Source organism: Cheilinus undulatus, linkage group 10, assembly GCF_018320785.1.
Source record: "Cheilinus undulatus linkage group 10, ASM1832078v1, whole genome shotgun sequence".
Taxonomy (NCBI): Eukaryota; Metazoa; Chordata; class Actinopteri; order Labriformes; family Labridae; genus Cheilinus; species Cheilinus undulatus.
Window position 1 is genome coordinate 34,008,714 of NC_054874.1, and position 20,002 is coordinate 34,028,715.

General features: G+C 38.0%; 1 protein-coding gene across 6 annotated transcripts; it reads left to right on the plus strand.

The window, feature by feature from the left end:
• Positions 1–2,833: 2,833 nt before the first annotated feature.
• On the plus strand, positions 2,834–19,027 carry syvn1 (synovial apoptosis inhibitor 1, synoviolin). Of its 6 annotated transcripts, none has more exons than XM_041797424.1 (18): positions 2,835–3,027; positions 3,218–3,285; positions 4,356–4,507; positions 4,659–4,751; positions 4,940–5,092; positions 7,629–7,677; positions 7,901–8,004; positions 8,430–8,556; positions 8,667–8,766; positions 9,035–9,100; positions 9,597–9,713; positions 9,931–10,088; positions 13,034–13,180; positions 14,809–14,958; positions 16,076–16,174; positions 17,672–17,855; positions 17,947–18,062; positions 18,166–19,027. In XM_041797424.1, exons 3-18 carry the CDS (start codon positions 4,376–4,378, stop codon positions 18,354–18,356), a joined length of 1,986 nt encoding a protein of 661 aa, XP_041653358.1. In that variant the 5' UTR covers positions 2,835–3,027; positions 3,218–3,285; positions 4,356–4,375; the 3' UTR covers positions 18,357–19,027. The 6 variants fall into 6 exon arrangements, with proteins under 6 accessions (XP_041653363.1, XP_041653362.1, XP_041653358.1 ...); XM_041797427.1 differs by having other exon boundaries at positions 2,835–3,023; XM_041797429.1 differs by lacking the exon at positions 4,659–4,751 and having other exon boundaries at positions 2,834–3,027.
• The last annotated feature ends 975 nt before the right edge of the window (positions 19,028–20,002 follow it).

Below are 20,002 nucleotides of genomic sequence, written 5' to 3' on the forward strand. Positions count from 1 at the left end.
ATTATTTCCTTGATTTCCCTTCACTATCTTTGCTGCCTCAGCATACGATACGACCTTATAGTAAGCTGCAATGTGTCCATATTTCTGAAACTGAGAGGAGGGGGAACAAATTCTTTGACATTTTGCCATCACAATCCTCAACTCATTGTCATCTATTTTCCTGCGCACCATTCTCTCATTTTCTCTCCTATCATCTGTACTGTTGCCATCACTTAACTCTCTTTTTCCGTTCTTCTCTTTTCCTTTGCTTTAAGTTCAAGCCAACCCTGTCCACTTTCCTCCATTCTCTCCTCGCTACTGTACCCTCCAAAACCTGCCATCTGCAGACCATTCACAGACCTTGGGTTTTGATTTTAAGTAATTATACGCTGAACAAACTCACACTACCAAAGTTGGTGTTCTCCCAGCATGTACTTTGACGATTCCTGTCACCCCTTCCGTTTTCAAAACACCTGACACCTCAATGAAGGTTCCTACCTAAATGTGATCTACCTGTATCCAACAGTGACACCTTCAGTAAAGATCTGGGCATTACACCTTATTGCCTCCTAGTATGGCTCCTACAACAGCCATACAGTACTAGGAGATTGATGCAGAGGACTGACAGTTGTTGATAACTGTTTGTGTACTACATGAAAAGCTTTGAAGCTTTAAAGAGGATATTGGTTGACTTGGAGCCAGCCAGATCTGTCAGCAAATGTTTTGAATGCTGTGTATTGATTGTAGTTGATTTTAACAAATACTTTGTGTTTTTTCTTTCATCATACTGGTCTTGACATTTTATTTGTTTGACTACTTGTTGTTTGTCTGTAACTCTGACTGTGCTGCTGCCTATCTTGGCCAGGACACTCTTGAAAAAGATATTTTTAATCTCAATGAGGTTTTTTCTCCTGGTTAAATAAAAGTTTACTAAAATGTACTGATGTGCACATGATAGTGGTGGTGTTAACTTTCACTCCTCCACTCTCTCAGACAGAGCAACGCTTCCCAGTAACATGAACAATAAAAAACTGGTTTAGACAATTAATTACAGAAATTATTCAAAGAAAAATGTAATCTGGTGATAAAATGACCCTTTAAATAGCCAGTACTTATTCATTTTGCCCTTGTTGATAACTGATTTTCTAGTTAGATGTTGAACACTGAGAGCAGTGTAAACCAGAGTCACACCCCTTGTTTGTGTTCACATTCCTGACCATTTAAACTGATTCTGATTTCCTCAGCTGCTACTGCTACCAGCCAGCCACACTTCTCTCTCCAGAAACATTCAGAAAATACTTTTAACAGAAATACTGAGAGTAGTGTGTCCTTACAGAGTCACTGTGTGACTTTGTGAAGTTATTTTATGTTTAATTACAATAATACTATGTTTATCATTATATTTTGATATTTTCAATGTTTTATGAAACATGGAAAAGATATTTCACTTTGAAAATATGAAATTTCCCAAACATAAGTACAAATGGCATCAGTTTCTTTCAGCTGTCTCACATACCAATCACCATCTACCTGGACAAGGAGCAAATATTTGAAAGAAATCCGCCTGGTATTGATCTAATTTTTGGCTCACTCTGACGGCTCACAATGAAATAATATGGGTGTATTATGAATTTCCTGAATTCTTAGATCCCTGTGAGTATTCCAGTATCTAACTTTTGTGTCCCTGATGTTCCTCGTTGTCAAAAACCTAAAAGATAGAAAATAATTTCTGTGAAAATTGTGAAAAAAAAAGTGTGCCAGTGACTGTGTGAAGAGCTGCTGTTAACTCATAGCTACTTTGTCAGAAAGAATTAAAACTGAGTTTAAATGAAAGCTTAGAGTGTCCCCTTTAAAATGATACCAATGAGCCTAAAGGAGAACACTACCAGTGTATATATGACAATTTTCACTAGGGGGTGGTCCATTTCAACAGCTGATAACTATGACTCTGCTACCATTCAGGAAAGTTTATCATGCCAAAATATTAACTACAGACATGGACCTTTTCAAATTTATTACAACCCTTTGCCACCTTGAGTAGTACCGATATCTGAAATTTTGGGGTCTGGGCCACGGACAAAATGTGATGTTTGTAAAGTTAATGAAAATGTTGAGCATGTTTTTTTTAAGTGTAGAAAGTGTGAAACTGTGAGAAATGCATTAAAAAACAAGATATGAACTAGAACAACCTTGAAGTGTGACAGGGATTTTAGGAAGAAATGATAAAATGAGAGATTACTATAAGGCTCTCTTAGTCTTTCTGAAAGATACAGGATTATAACGGAGAATATGATTGTCATTTTCTTTCAGTATTATCTTTTTATGTTTCTTTACGTCACCCTAAAGTTGCACACTCATGTACAGTAGGTGGCGATATGCACCTATACAAGTTGGTTGCGAACCGCCATAAACCTAGAGAAGAAGATGATTTCCGGTTATAAGTTGAGGTCCTTGACTGCATCCAGGTCCCTCTCATTTATTTTACGAGGAAAAGAACATAACTTTCCCTGGGGTTTTCTTGTTAAGATCTAATTGTCCAATTTTATAACATATTTTGTCAACAAAATAAGAAAACAGCAGCCAGTCATAATATCATATTTTGAAGGTTCAAACTAACCAGCCAGAACAACTTCCTATTGGTCCACGTTTGTATTTACCGTAAACCCCATAAAGCTGCATTTCTTTGTAATTAAGTAATTGACGATGCACTTTTCAATAAAAACACAAGTTTAACCAAAATATTGAGTAGCATTACGTTTTTTCTAACATGTTAAGAAAAGCCTCTCATAACTACTTTTACATCAACAGACAGAAAACAGGTAACGTGTCAGTGGTTCCAAATGTTGCTCTTGCGTCACATTGTAATTTCAGCCGGATGTGAGGTGGCTTCCAGTGAGCAAGCCTATAACAAATACGTTGCCAGACCGCTAAGGATACTTGTTATTATAAGCGACAAATTTCAGGCGTTAAAATGGATTAGGTGGGCATTTACGTAGGAGTTATCCGCCAAACTACACAAGAGGCGAACCTTGCTTACATATCAAGTGGGTGAGTTCCGCAGATTCACTGAGCTGCAACCAACCTTGTCCTGCTAGTCCGCTAATGTTAGCTAGCTATCTAATCTTATTACCAGATTTTAATAGTTAGGTTTGAAGTCACTTTTCTGTCACAGTTTGGACAATGTATTCAGTAACATACGTAAACGGGTATACATTTTCTTCTCAAACTTTGCTAACAGCTGGATTTATCCAAACTGATTAAACTGTAAGCGAGCTACGTAAGCCAAAGAAGCTTCGTCTTCTTCGGGTAAGTGTATGCTAATTTTCAACCTAGTATATTAAGATATCAAGAATAGTTTAGATTGATCACATTAGAGGGTAATATAACATGCAATTGGATGCAGAATCAATACGATATTTTGAGCTAAGTCTATGCAAATATAGCTATCTCTAAACTATTTTATCTTAATTACAACCCCGTAAAATCCCATTTGAAATCGGATGTTTTATGTTTGAATTTGATCCCTTTCCGAATTTAATCCCGAGTGGAGTCCATGAGCATTGCCAAGATTGATTTACCTTTTTCGGACTCCTCCGTTTTCGATGCCAACCAAACAATTTATGGTATGAGATTTGACGATATCTAGACATCACTTGATCAGGTATAAAACCTTACAATCAAGCAAGGAACGTGGAGATACTGTAGATACTGAAAAAATCAGATGCACCGCAATTCCTATTCGATTATTTTTGTAGTTATGTGATCAAATGTATACAAGGGGTGAACAGTTTTGCTGTAATGCCATTTTAAACATTTTTTCAATGATGTACGTAATACATTTATTTTTATGCCTGTTAAAACGAACAAACCAAAACAGAATGGTCTAGACTTTTCTTAATAGTAGGGCCCAGAAAACGTTACAGGGGACCCTAATATTATTATAATTGTTATTATTATTGTCATTATTTTTAGCAGTATTGGTATTAGAAGGTTTGATTGTATTTGTAATGTTCCTTTTGCCCGCAGTAGGTAATTTCCAAAATTTGAAGAATACAGTGGCGCATGGTCTGAAAATTTCAGGCAACTGTTGTCTGAAATCATGATTTAAATAACATTAATTTTCAGTGACTGTGTTATAATTGGACTTATGGACCACATGTTTTGCAGTATAGACCTTACTGAAGGGTTTCTGAAGCCTTTCAGCTACATTTCTGAACACTGTGGTAACATTTATTTCTAAATTGTTTTGCACTACAGATCCGCCTGAGTAAACTGAACAGCTGAAATTGAAACTTTGAAGCAGCTCTTCCCCCTTTTTGCATGTTGCTTTCCTATGCAGCAACCTTCTGCCTCTTCTGTCTGTTTCCCCACTGCAGTATCGGTAGCTGACTCAAACATGGTACGAGCAGCATTGGTAACAGCCACCAGTATGGCATTGACAGGGGCTGTAGTGGTACATGCTTACCTCCTCAAACATCAGTTCTATCCAACTGTGGTCTACCTAACCAAGAGCAGTCCAAGCATGGCGGTAAGAGCAATTCTAGTTGGATGTCCCAGCTTGGGCTTCATGTAGCTTATTAAATAATTGTGATCCATATTTATATGTTTAAATTTTCTTCAAGAAATATAAGTCCCATTATTAAAATTCAGCATGATTTTTGTTGTGTTTGTGGGAACAGGTGTTGTACATTCAGGCCTTTGTTTTGGTGTTTCTGTTGGGAAAGTTCATGAGGAAAGTCTTTTTTGGACAGCTAAGGGCTGCAGAAATGGAGGTAGAGTTCTGTTTACATCTGTGACTACCTTGATTATTTCACAAATTTGGGTTACCAGTCATAATAGGGTCTTAGTTGTGAATCAGAACAATTTATCAGATAAACAAATGCAAATACATAGTTTTATAAGCCAGTATTTATGCATTATTTGTTGACGCAAATTTACATGTTTTTCTCTCTACAACCAGCACCTCATTGAACGCTCCTGGTACGCTGTGACTGAGACATGTCTGGCCTTCACTGTATTCAGGGATGACTTCTCCCCTCGCTTTGTTGCCCTGTTTACCCTCCTGCTCTTCCTTAAGTGTTTTCACTGGCTTGCTGAAGACCGGGTGGACTTTGTGAGTAATATGAAATAAACTCCCTCATCTTGCTCACAGTAAACTTAATTTATTCATGTTCAGTATACTGTTGAAAGACAGAAGGAGATTTGGAAAAAAGTTTCAGGCAAGAGGTAGGCTATGTGTTAGGGCTCTTGCCACCGTTGAAGTAAATCGATTAACATTTTTAACTAATTATTTATAAGCATTTTTTATGTAGCCCTTTATGTATGTTTCAGCTAAAATATCCGAGAGAAGTTTAACGTTTTGTAATGGAAGGGAGAGGAGGGGAAGTAGTCTTTCACTTATAAGTTCCTGAAGACATAAGACATTAGTTGAATGAAAATAGAATACATTTCAGGTTTCTTTGCTCCAGTTATGAATTTGGTAATCCTATGTGCAATGTTCAAGTCAGAACCAAAGTGTATATTTCAGTTTTTTAATGGACATACAGTAGGGATGCAACGGTACTCAGTAAAATACTGAACCATTTGGTCCGCTCTGCACGGAACAATACGCCCTTGTGGACAGTGGATTTTTGGATTTGTAATTCATTTGCACTGATGGTTTACAGGCCATTGTGTGTGTCTGTATGTGCATCTGTCCTGGCAGGAGAAAAGCCCTCCCCACGAGTTAATGTCCAATCGTTGTGCTCTGCCCCTCTTACACTGTTTTGGAGCCGGGTTCACCATGCCGCTCTCACACTTAAGCGGAAAAAGTAAACAAAGAGGCATGACCATTACGAGCGGAGGAGTTGAGACATTTGAAGAAGCACTGGCTTCATTCAAATCAGCGGTGTGGGCTAATTTCGGTTTCACCGTCAAATACAACGATGAGGGAGTGAAAACTGTAGACAGCGTAAGCTTCTTGATATAACGCTTCCCAAACACAAGACAGTGGAGTGACTCGACTTGTTTACGCGCTGCGTCATGTCTCATTCTCATCTCATGATCACACATCCATCAGCTGTTGGTTGTGCTATCATCATTTAGAAGCTTAACATGTTTAGCGCGACTGGCTGTTGTACACTTCAGTGGTACACTTAGCCAAACAAACTCTCTTTTAGCGCCATAGAGTCCACTGTTAACTCCAAAAACTGCAGTTCTAGCCCCATTTAAATGCGCCCTGCTATTTGTCTGACAGCACACAGAACACTTGCTCACCAGCGCTCACACATTTAGGTGAATGCTCATCTGTGCGTCGCGTCCAACGCTGTCAAAGCTCATATGAAAAAAAAGCGTACAAAATGATCAAATAAATTATTTCTCCAAATTACAGCAAACGTGTTACTGACAGAAAGATTTCTTTTGAGTGTTTTAAATATGGATGTCCTTAAAGAGGGTGAGAAATAGTTTAATTTTACTGGTGCAGCTCTTTATATTTCAGTCTGTTGTAAACTGTGTTTAAAGTAGCCTACTTTCAAAATAATCTAAATGCTTTTATTATTGATATTATTATTATTATCGTAATTTTGGCAATGAGTGCACAGTGTAGTAAAATAAAGATGTGGTAGACTATTGGAATGAAAGGTTTGATTTGTAGAGCATTAAAATGTACGGTTTGAGTCAGAGTTAGACAAAATAAACAGCGTTTAAGCATTGATAGCCTATTCAATAAAAGAAGAGTTAGTTTAAACATTTCTAAATAGACCGGAATGCTTAACAGTTATGACTTATAGCTGAATAAAGGACATATTATCCACCAATCAATTTTTTTCCGAAATTGAAAAAAAAAGTGTTATATTATGCAGTACACCATTCATACTGGAATTTGTTTACTGTAAAATGCAGTTTTTACTTACAAGCAAAATAAAGAGATACTTTCGGGAGAAAAAAACTTCTCTTTAAGCACAAAACTGAACCAAAACCGTGGCCCAAAAACAGAGGTACGGACCGTACTGTGGGTTACCTGTACCGTTGCACCCCTAACATACAGTGCTTAACAAATTTATTAGACCACCTGTCATATTTGTCTCAGAGACCATCCAGCATCATGAAGTGCTTTAATGCGGACTCTTTCATTTTCAGTGAGCTCTCCACATTTTACCATTTTGAACAGGAATGGGGAATTTCAAACTGAATTCGCCTTTTTATACCCAAATTTGAGCCGGCTCACTGGGCTTGTCTGAGAAGTTAGAAATTAATCAAGCATAACATTCAACCATTAAAACAAAATTTTCTGTTCAGGAATGCAAGTAAATAGCTATAATTTGACACATTAATCAAGAAATATTAATGTGCTTTACTGTTTTTTCATTTTTTTTTTTTGTAAATCAGTAAATCTGAAAATCCATGGATAACACTAGTAATTATATTTAAGCATTAAAAAATCATTTCGGTTAAAGAGTTTCTACATATTGGAGTATTAACCATTGCACAAACATAAATGATTTTGGTAATTACCAATGCTGTTAATTTAGGGCAGCTGTGGCATACATCTTACTTTGGGTGGTGGTCTAATAAATTTGTTAAGTACTGTATGTCTTCTTTTTTTTTTTTTTTTTTTTTGAATATGAAAATAACCGTTTGTTTCTGTATTTATTATTCTCCTCTTCCAGATGGAACGGAGCCCAAACATATCTTGGATTTTTCACTTGAGAGTTTTATGTAAGTAAAAGCTATAAGCCACATCAGAAATGTTCTTTGACACAGTGACTTTTTGTTTCTTTTTTTTTTGTTTTGTTTTGTTTTGTTTTTAAACTCATTTTAAATCTTAATGATAGCCTTTGCACATGATTCTGGTTGCTCAAGTGCACTTAACAGTTCAATGGAGTCTCATAACCAGTTATGCAGTTTTCATTTTATCATTTTATATGTCTATTTCCTACAGCACTCATGGGGCTACTGGGGGTCCTGGATTTCCTTTTTGTCACCCATGCTTGTCAAAGCATTATCACTCGAGGAGCCTCTGTCCAGCTTGTTTTTGGATTTGAGGTCTGGCATATCTCACCTCTGTTTTTTAACTGCCAAGGTTTATTATTCAGGCAGCATGATGCTGGAGGAAAATTTAGGATAAATGTAACAAAAATGTTTACTTCCTTTCCCCATCTCTTGAACTTGCCACCTTGTCCCCACATGTCGGCAATGTTTAGATGGAAAAGGAGAGACGGAATTCAGACATGCTAAACACTCTGTAAACAAGTTAAACTTTTTTGTATACTTAATCTTAACAGTTTATGTTTAAAATTAAATAGAATAGTGAAGTTTGTTTAATTCTCCAGCTACAAGGGCACAAAAATCTACTTTGTTAAGCCTAAATTAAGTTAACAGCTGTAGCAATATGACTGGTTTGTTTTAGATTTTCAAAGTATTAATCTTGAGTTTCAGTGTTTATATTAAAATTCTATTTCTCTATCCAGTATGCCATCCTGCTGACCATGGTGTTGACAACCTTTATCAAGTATGTGCTGCACACAGTTGACTTGCAGAGCGAGAATCCTTGGGACAACAAGGCTGTCTATATGCTCTACACTGAGCTATTCACAGGTGCCCTGTTCAGCTTTTGCTCTGAATTAAATATGTATTTTTTTCAACTGATTTATTCCAAGCAGTGTGTTCAGGTATGAAATGGAATTTATATTGATTTTTTTATTAAGGTTTCATCAAAGTGCTCCTGTACATTGCCTTCATGACCATCATGATAAAGGTCCACACTTTCCCCCTGTTTGCAATACGACCTATGTATCTAGCTATGAGGTGAGTGACTTTATGCCTTTGCCTTTGGTCATGGTTGACTTAGTTTTTCCCTCCTTTTTATCAGGTCAGCGCTCTTGCAGAGGACAAAATACTCATGGAAAAAAACATGGAGTAATAGGGCAGCTATTTGCAATACTTGTGATATTATTTCCCATTTTTAAGTAGTACTTCCATTTTAGGAGTATTCTTGCAAAGATTTCAGGCAGTGGATATTAGAAGTTTTTTATTTAGCTGTGTTTTGAGTTTGGTATTTTCCTTTTTCTTCAAGGCAGTTCAAGAAGGCTGTCACAGATGCTATAATGTCAAGAAGAGCCATTCGCAACATGAATACATTGTAAGTAATGTCATACCATAAACAAAGACATTGTCGTACATTTTAAATGTTATTTTCCCAGAGCATACGTACATGTAACTTAAATTGGATTTTGACTTGCATTAAACAATTTTGGATTTATATCCTATATGCAAATAATTATCTTTTTTCTATTTGGTGTTATTTTTTTGTTTTTAAAGATTATATTTTTAGTCTGTCTTATTGATACCTGGAGAGAGACAAGATATGAGGGAAAGAGTAAATGTGTATGCAGTCCATGCATTATTGGCCCAAGGCTGGTTGTCAAAACCTACTGCAAAGTTGTCAAGGACTATGGCCTCAGTATACTGGGTGACAGCTCTACTAAATAAGCTGACTTAGTTGTTGCCCAGAATAATTTTTCTTAATTTATTAAATTTGTCCATATAGTAAGTCAATTTGCTGATTATTTAGCTCCTCTTTCAGGACAGTATTATAGAATTGTTTTTCATTTCCCTTCTATTTTTCCCATATTCAGATACCCTGATGCTACTCCTGAAGATCTGCAGGCCTCTGACAATGTCTGTATCATCTGTCGAGAGGAAATGGTCACTGGAGCCAAGAAACTACCTTGTAATCATATTTTTCACTCCAGGCAAGTCTGAAGTGATCATTCAGAATCAGCAAAAATATTGTCAACTGCAAACACATCAGTTTAGATGTTAGATATTTCCTTAAATACAGTTTGCCTGTTTACAAGTCAGTGTAGCAGATTAAAAATAAAACAGCAAACTAAATTGAATGGTTTATTTTGTATTTTTCCAATAACTATTTTAAGGAGGTTTTTTGTTGCCCTTCATTCCTCCAAACAGCTGCTTGCGCTCCTGGTTCCAGAGGCAGCAGACCTGCCCCACCTGTCGCATGGATGTCCTCCGAGTATCTAATAACCATCAGACTCCAACTCCAGCCCAGCCCCCGCCCCCTGCTCCTGCAGCTCCTGCCAATGCCCCTGCCGCCCCACCTGCAAATGGTGAGTGAAACTAGTATCCATATACGCAACCCTTTTGTCACTGCTTTTACATTAAGTCTGCCAATGTCAATTTTATTTTTAGTCCAGAACATGCCCATACATACTGTTAACCTTCACTGTATAAACTACCTCTGTATGAAAGTCACAGAAAGCAGGAAATGGCTTAAAGTAACTTAAACTTTACAGTGAAGTTTCTGGGTTACTGTTTTTTGATGACATACCATAAATTAAATTGGATTGGCCAAGTAGTATCACGTGTGATGATCTCATGGATTAAAGTTCTCTGTCGCCACAATGGATTTCTGTCATTTGGAAAATGGGGGGGGGGGGGGGGTTAATGTACTGTTGAAGAAGACAGGGTTGGGGTTATAGTACACTATGGATCAAAGTGGAGTGTTAGTGCGGCCCGCGCCTTTTTACACTCACACACTACAGCCTCAGCCGCAAAAATCTACCAGTTTCTGCTGCCAGTCAACAACACTGCAGCTATAAAGCAACAACAGGCTCAATTCATATTAATATCCATAATATGAATAAGCATTAAGAGATAACAATTCAAAACAGGTGCCCTAATCCACATATGCATTTAATTAACACACTGCAGCCGACAAAACACGCTGCTGTTCCTCAACACATTCTTTAAACAACGTAGACATGACCTGCAATCACAGCTCACTGATGTGACAGGAAGGCTCAGAGATATAGATAGAAGGTTAAGTAAGTCTATGAAGGCATCCAGAGGTTTTTGCCTTGTAAAACCAAACTTCTCCTGAGTGGGATTAAAAAAGCTGCGCTAAGGATGACAAATGTTTTCCCTGCGTAATTGTCCCTCAGCCACAAATGCAGATATCATATCTCGCTTTGGTGAGTGACTCAGTTCAATCTCTCATCTGATTTAATCCCTGATTATTAAAATCTATAATGCCAAAGTAATATCAACTAATTTTATTTACATATGATTTAATTTCATGTCAACAAGAAGTGAAACTGTGGTCTTGATCACTTAAGTTTAAACGGGACATAGTTTATAAATCCTGTTGCATATTTAACTCCAGGTCTCATCGAACAGTAAAAATTCCTCTCATAACGATAAAAACAATACTTTATAACTGAACATTTAATCCTAATCTGGATACAGGCATGAGACATGAGAGGTCGGCATGTTTGATCTTGACGCAGCGCTAAATTATGCACTGAGATGCCCCAGTTAATGATGCGTGCAGGGACGTCAGGGGTATTCAGATAGAGTGGACACACAGAAGAACGACTGTAGGGCTCATACATGTGTTTAAAGTCAAGTTTTCACTCAGCAGGTGAGGGTTTGCAGCTTTATAAAACAGCAACAGGGCAGCAGTGTGGCGAATCTCTGCAAGAAAGAGAACGACTGTAGGGCTCATACATGTGTTTAAAGTCAAGTTTTCACTCAGCAGGTGAGGGTTTGCAGCTTTATAAAACAGCAACAGGGCAGCAGTGCGGCGAATCTCTGCAAGAAAGAGCGAGAGTCTCTCTCGCTCTCTCTCCCTCCCTCCTTTCTCTTTCTCATTCTCCTCTCTGGACTTTTTGCACTGATCCCATGCCAGATGAAATAGGGCTCAGATCAGGTTTTGTGAACAGGTTGCTGTTTTAAAGCCATAAACAGTCATGTTGAATGAATAGTTAATGAATAATCCAGTCTTGTAAATTCATCATCAGTGGATTCTAAAAATGTTAAAATCTGTAAAACTTGTCATGTTACAAGGTCAGCATATTTTTGCCTGACCTGTTTAGATTACCTGCAGGTAAATTCTCTTTCTAAAGTAGCTAATTAACACTTTAGTGTGCAAACACTCAGCACTCATTAAACGGTACCTACATCTAATATTGAATCATTTCTCTTTATAAACATTACAGCAGCCTATATATCAGTGGTTGGTCATATTGATATTGCTAAAAAAAAATTGTGCGGCCCACAGGATGTCTCGTTGGAGCAAACCTGGCCCCTACCCTAAATGAGTTTGGACCCCTGTGCTACAGCCTCCTCCTCCACTGCTGGAGTCAGAGCCCCAGAACCTGTAGCTCATTCAGAAAGACCCCAGAAATGGGTGTCACTTGAAGCATTCGGTTTCACTGCCAAAAATCAGAAGAAATGAAAAGCAGGATAGCCATTTACACAACTCCATTTAATATTTCTTAATTGTTGGTGCTGCTGTGAGTTTTGTTTTTCTGTAAAGTGATATGGCTTTTCAAAGTAAAATAAATAACTTGTACTGAAAAGTTATGGAGATGGTTAAATATTTGTATGACTACATATATCTGAGTTAAACCATGCAAAAGTTGTTTTATTGGAGAGATTGAAAATATTGAAATTACATAAAAGCAAACTAACAGAAAAGCTATTCAAAATCGCTCTCTTCCTTTAAAATGCTATTGGTCTTGAGAATCTTAATAGTGTACATGAAAGTCTTTTTACAACTCAAATGCTTTATTAGAGGCCAATATACTGTGTATATGCTCTTGGGCTAAGGGTGTGTATACGGTATACTTCTTTTTACATGAAAACCTTTGGTAAGTGAAGTAAGTAAGTAAGTAAAGGCTTCTACATGTGTGGCATGGTGGGTTGATGGTCAGGTAGTATGAATTTGGTGTTGAAAAAAAATTTCAGTCAAAAGATTTTTTTTTTTTGCTTTAATCCCTGCGATTTCAGCCATGAATTCAAGAAGAGTTGCACTGTTTCAGATAGACCCCCATTTGAAACCATTAATAGCTGCGCAGTTTAAAAAAAAAAAGGCAGGGTGATTAAGATGTTATTTTTTTTTATTATACCTTGGTCAAAAAAGGGTGGCTGGCTCATATTTTCCATAACACGGGACCCAGCCACAGTTTAACTCCCAGTTTTTATTAAAGGAAATATGGTATTACAACTTGATTCCCTTTGCTATCAGACCTGTTTCATTTCATATTCCTAGTGGCCCCAGGAATGTTACCTGGCTTTCCACCTGGTGTGTTCCCCTTCTGGGGTCCCTTCCCTGCAGTGCCTACTCCTGCTGCAGAAGAGGCAGCTCCTGGGCCTAGTGATGCTCCTCAAAACAATACAGACACTGCACAAGCAGCTGGTAAGTAATGCTTAATTTTTCACCCCAAAAAAAGAAAATTCTTTGTTGGGGAAGTTACTATTTCTAGTATCGCTGTTGCTTCCAATCAGAGGTTGCGCTGGACTTCTGTGTTGTCCGTCATTTTGATGGAAAGGGTCGTAAAAATTCCGTCATGCCATTTTACGATCCGTCATTATAATTTCCTCTTAAATTTTTACGCTGTGGCGGTGGAGCAACAGTCCCTGTCTTTAAGCAAGCAACTATGAACTGCACCTTTTAAGATTCACAGACAGTTTTAAGGATATTTTTAATATCAAGATATTGTAGTTTGAAGACCATAGCTGATAACAAGTTGTTAAAAGGTTGCACTGTGAAGCTGTGCACATTTGTCTGCTTCACAGGAGTCGTAATCCAAAAAAAATGTCACGCACTTGGACCTTGAACACAGAGTCTGTTGTGTTTGTATTTGCCTTGACTGCGAAAATTGGAATACGGCACTGTACGGATGGCCTAGTGTGAGTACACCCTGAAACAAGTTGGAGAGATGGACAACAACTTTTTATTTCTGTCTCTGTTATGACCTGTGAGTAGGCTACAAACGTGTGCCTTTATCTGTTATATTTCCATGACTGATATCCACATAATACACGGGCAAACTACGGTGTTCAAAGTGAGGTTTGAGAGAGAGAGAGGGGGAGGGGAAGGGAGGGGAGGGCGGTGGTGAGCGAGCAAGAGAGAATAAAGGAACAGGCGCTGATCTGAATCATCATTCACCCATCTCTTTGTTAAATTTCCATGGTTGATATCCACATGATAAATGAGCAAACTTTGGTGTTTAAAGTGAGGTTTCGATGGTGAGCAAGTGAGGTGGAAGCAGCGGGAACTGTTTTGAATCATCGGTCACCTTGGACATATATGAAATTTCGCATTAAAATGGAACCTGTTCCGAAAAAAAAAAAAAAAGGGAAATGAAAGGACAATTTTGGCATCAGTGTGCAGACATGATTAGAACAACATGAAACGGAAGCAGCGGGAACTGTTTTGAATCATCGGTCACCTTGGACATATATGAAATTTCGCATTAAAATGGAACCTGTTCGGAAAAAAAAAAAAAAAAGGGAAATGAAAGGACAATTTCGGCATCAGTTTGCAGACATGATTAGAACAACATGAAACGGACTCATTGTGCATAAGCATGCCAACCTGTGTACTGACTGAGACACCTGCAGCAGCCTCTCAGTACGCTGTCAGCACGGAGACCGACGCGCTTTAATCTACGATGTCAAGAACAGTGAGAGAGCCCACTGGGTACAAGATTTTAAATAGATTAAATAACCTCCTTGATAGTCCATGTATGCAAAATGGAAAAGATCTATGGATCTGTGTGTGTGTGTTTGTGTGTGCGCACTGAAATGCAGGCTCATCCTCATCATTCCAGCCCATCAAAATGATGGACAGCCTTCAAAATTCTCTGTCATCCTTTAAAAAAATCTGTCAATGATGGAGAATAAAAAAAAAATCTGGCAGTGATGGAGAATATTTGGTTAACACAACCTCTGCTTCCAATATATGATTCATCGTCAGGGTTAATTACTTTATATTGTGGAATACCTTGACATTTACCTATGTTTTTTTTTCTCTCCGTTAAGGCACTAGCCAGCCAATCTTGTCATCTTCAGATACCGCTGCTGCATCAGGTGTTCCACCTGGATCGGCAATGCCAGGCTTCCCCTTTTCTTTCCCCCCTCCTCCTTTTCCCACTACTCCATGGTTGCCTATGCCACCACCTCCTCCCTTTGGTAAGTGCTTTGTTCTGTGTCTCAGACTAAAATTAATATGGTCTTGTAAATGTTCCACTCTTTTATTTAAGAGATGCCTAGACTGGGAAAAAGTAAGAAGGGAGATGTGGACCTAAGAACAGGGAGTTACTATTGCTTTTGATATAGAAAAATTTAGTTTTTAATAGACATAGGCTTTTTATGCCTTTTGATATATATATATTTGTTTTAATTTCTGGGTTTTAACCCAACCAATGTCTCATTTATCTTATTTTAAACAGTAGCTTGCCAGTGCCCCTTTTCGTTTTAAGTAAGACTAAAAAATGTATGTAACTGTATCCATCAGGTTTAGTATGTAGAAGTATTGTGTTAAGATGGGCTGATTAACACAACAAGTCATTATTTTATGCCTTGGTTGTGCTTGTTAAAGGTGCGATGTACATGTATATGGGCCATTCTTCCAAATTCGTGTAAACTGCCGTCCCATACTAAAAACACATTTTATAAGACAATTAGATATTCACACCTTTGATATTTATTAATGTCATGTTATGACCTGTTCAATATAAATGCATTAGTTCAGATAGCATTCAGTCAAACATTTAAAACGTTCTCCTTTTTATGTGATTTTGTATTGGGAAGTTACTGTCCCAAACTCTAACGCCAAAATTTCAATAAATGATAATATTATTTACATTATCATTTTTTCAAATGGGTTTATCTATATATCTTTATGATTTCTTTTAAATGGAAGTTGAAATATTCAAATTTATTTTGTGGTTGTGTTGTAAATTCTAGAAATACATGTCAAAAAATCTACCCCATACTTTCATGTCACTACCAAAACAAGATCAGGAAGGGTCCATAGGGGGAGCCTTATTTTTCAGCTACAAACATCAAAATTTGAGATGTCGTAACTACATTAATATGTGAATATATCTCGTCTCTAACAATTTTAACAACAAAATATAAAGTTTAGGGCTGCACTGTGAGAATTCGCCACATTAAAAATAAGGTAAAAGTTTAGCTGGTGTTTAAAAGACCCCCCATAAAAGTGTCATAAAAGTGGCTGTCCCTCCCCCCAAAATTTCCATTTATTACAAGATTGGTCATATTCTGTTGTAATTTGCTCACACAGCTCCCAAGATGTTGACTTTACATATATTTGAAGGTCAAAAGTCTACATGGAAAGGCATTGCCATGGGGATTTTTTTGTTCACCTTGAAACAGGAATACGGTAATTTTACATGCTTTACATACTTACACAGCCATTCAACTTGATAGAAAAATTTCCTGTGAGAAACTGGAAAGAATGATATTGCTTAAGCATGTATCATGCCAGAATCTATAAAACAGCCATTTGTACCCGTACTGTAATAATTACAGGGAGTCCGCCATTTTAATTTTTGTACAAATATTGGTCAAAGTTGTCATTTCCAGGGGTCATTCAAGCATTATTTTCTCTCTTCCACTTTGCTTCATCTTTGGTGTGAAACAAGAAGAGCCTTCAAGGATTGAAAGTTAGCAAAATGTTGTACTTACCTCAAAGGGTGGGGCCATGTCACCTCGTCAAAATCAGACGTTTCACCATGTCATAAAAGTGGCTGGTCCTCATAAAAAATCCATTAACTACAAGATTAGTTAAATACTGCTGGAATAATTCCAGGCATTTCCCAAGATGTTGACCTAACACATATACACTATATTGCCGAAAGTATTCATTCACCCATCCAAATAATTGAAATCAGGTGTTCCAATCACTTCCATGGCCACAGGTGTATAAAATCAAGTACTTAGGCATGCACACTGTTTCTACAAACATTTGTGAAAGAATGGGTCGCTCTCAGGAGCTCAGTGAATTCCAGCGTGGTACTGTGATAGGATACCTATGCAACAAGTCCAGTCGTGAAATTCCCTTGCTCTTAAATATTCCACAGTCAACTGTCAGTGGTATTATAACAAAGTGGAAGCGAATGGGAACGACAGCAGCTCGGTCACGAACTGGTAGGCCACGTAATATGACGGAGCGGGGTCAGCAGATGCTGAGGCACATAGTGCACAGAGGTTGCCAACTTTCTGCAGAGTCAATCGCTACAGACCTCCAAACTTTATGTGGCCTTCAGATTAGCTCAAGAACAGTGCATAGAGAGCTTCATGGAATTGGTTTCCATGGCTAAGCAGCTGCATCCAAGCCATACATCACCAAGTGCAATACAAAGCTTCAGATGCAGTGGTGTAAAGCATGCCGTAACTGGACTCAAGAGCAGTGGAGACGCGTTCTCTGGAGTGACGAATTGCACTTTTCCATCTGAATTAGAGCAGAGACTGAGAGCCAGGCCTTCTCGCCCAACATCAGTTTGTGACCTCACAAATGTGCTTCTGGAAGAATGGTCAAAAATTCCCATAAACAAACCTCAAAACTTTGTGGAAAGCCTTCCCAGAAGAGTTGGAGCTGTTACCTGCAAAGGGTGGACCAATGTCATATTAAACCCTATGGATTAAGAGTGCGATGTCACTTAAGTTAATATGCGAGTTAAGGCAGGGGAGCGAATACTTTTGGCAATATAGTGTAGATCACCACAACATCTTGAAGGACAAATCTTGTGTACAATAATTTACTAATCTGTTGTCTAGCATCCTCTATCAACAGCTTCAGAGTGTATTAGATCTGCTTTTTGTTCAAGTTTGTCTCACTTTGGACCATATTGTGTTTGTGCCCATCTCCTCTCTCAAGTGTCTTCAATGCCACCACCTCCCCCGTCTCTATCCCGGCTGTCGGAGGAAGAACTGAGGGAGCTGGAGGCAGAAGGCCGACGGGGCCTTGAGGCAAGGCTCCAGTGTCTTCAGAACATTCACACCCTGCTGGATGCTGCCATGCTAAACATCCACCACTACCTAAGCACTGTCGCAACACTCACGTAACTGAGCCTTCTTTAGTTTCAGCCACTAATTTCCCCATTTTTTAGTTAAAATACTAATGTACTCTTTACACCTTGCATTTCTCCACAGTCCCTCTCAGGCAGAAGGTATCATGGGAGAATCCAGCAGGAAAAAGCATGCTGCTTCATCCCCTGCAGCTGACAGTAGCACAGATAGCCCTAGACGGGAGAAAGACTCCCCAAGCCGTAAGTGTACAGACAAATCCCATTTATACTACAAATTTGCACTTCGAAGGTAACAAAAGGGTTAAATCAAAGACCTCATATCGTTAAATATTCCTTTTTTTAGCTGAGATGGAGGACGAGGGCACTGTTTCCCTCAAGCCGTCAGATGCTTCTTCATTTGCTTTGGATGTAGAACAGGATCAGGAAGGAATGACAGTGGAAGATGGAGAGCCCAACACTGTCGAGCTAAGGCGCCGGCGTCTTCGTAAGCTAGAGACATCATCGCCATCATCTATACCCCCACCTGACAACTGATTCCTGTGTTCTGCCTTAAACATATTGCACTGGACCAACAGGAATTTTGAGTTGACTTTCTTGGTGCATTTGTTCTTCTTTGTTTCTCTTACTGAAAGCTCTTGTCATCTACGCATTTTTTATTCTCTTAAGCTTGACTGAAGCCCACTTAAAGATGCAGTGATCTTTACTGCTTGAATATTCGTTCATATGAAACCCTAAATTTGAAAGGGACAGCTTTCAGATTTCGGTTTTGGTAGGTTTACTTTTGTTTAGGGCTTCCTTTATTTTTGTTTATTTCATCTCCCACCCCACCCCAAATAATTTTGGCCACAAATGCCCCATTAAGTATATAACAGATCATCTAGTGTGACATCAACTGAAATTGAATTAAGGGAAGTTGATCTAGCAGATTTGACTTTGTCTATCACTATTCTGTTGCCACTACGGACTTTGTAACATATTGATCCATTTGAATGTGTATATATTGTATAAAGGGTTTTAATAGGTGATCTATACATAATGCTGAATAAAATGCAGTGGCAGTGGCACAACAGGTATTTTTGCTTGCATGTTCACAAACAGGTGCCATAGTATTGAATATTCCCAAAGGGTTTCTTTATGCATTCTTCATAGTTATAAATTGATTGATTCAAGATGCAAATAAAGGCACCATCAAATCTGGGATACAATTATGCTTAATGTTACTACTTTCTGTAAAGTTTTTGTTCTTGAAAAGTAGTCAGTTTCTTAAATGTTTACTTAATTTATTTTAGTTCCTTGTCATCAAGCTTCCAAAAAAATTGGCAAAAGAAAAAAATTGTTTACACAGATAAAATAAAGTTAAAGTTTTTTCTAATCATTTGGAAATACACAAAATTTGACGCACTCATTTCAGTAATTATCAAATCCACTTCCATTGTCATTAAAAAAGACTTTTAAGTTTGTACCATTATGGCTTTTACTGCAAAATTTAATTGTGGTTCTTTGTAAGCATGCTTTGCTTTGTTTTTGTTAGTTACTTTTACTACTTTACTGAGCATTTTATTTCCACCAGGCAACCCCCAACTGGATAAGCTGTATATTAAATTGGATAGATGGATAGATTTTTTTTTTTTTTTTCATCTTGTCCAGTAACAAAAAAAAAAAATGCACACTGGGCAGATTAAGGATAAACTGAATTTTTTTGTAGGTTAGTTCATAGGTATTGCAAAACATCTCGGCTTGCATTCATACACAATCCAAAATTCTCTCATAAAGCTCCTATCATTTCAATCAGGTCTTATACGAGTTTCACAATGATTTATTTTACAAGTTTGGAAATGATTGCCGTACAGATTCCATCGTGATGTCTTTATGAACTTGAAGGTGTAGTGAGGCAGACAGCACGATAAGATACCCCCTATGAAGTCTAGACTGGTTCTGGTGATGGAAGGAGTAAGATGAGATGAGTGAGAGACTTCTGAGGAGCAGAAATTCGGAGGCGCTTGATCCAGACACTGATGAGATGATTAGAAGTAGTGTTGAAGGGATGCAGGATACATGGAGGGGCTTGACCTGGACACCAATGAGGTGAATTGGAGGTGGCTGGGGAGGAGGAGGGTTGCAGCGATCACACTGAAATGACTGTTGAGGAAAGAGAACAGATTTTGAAATATGAGAGATGC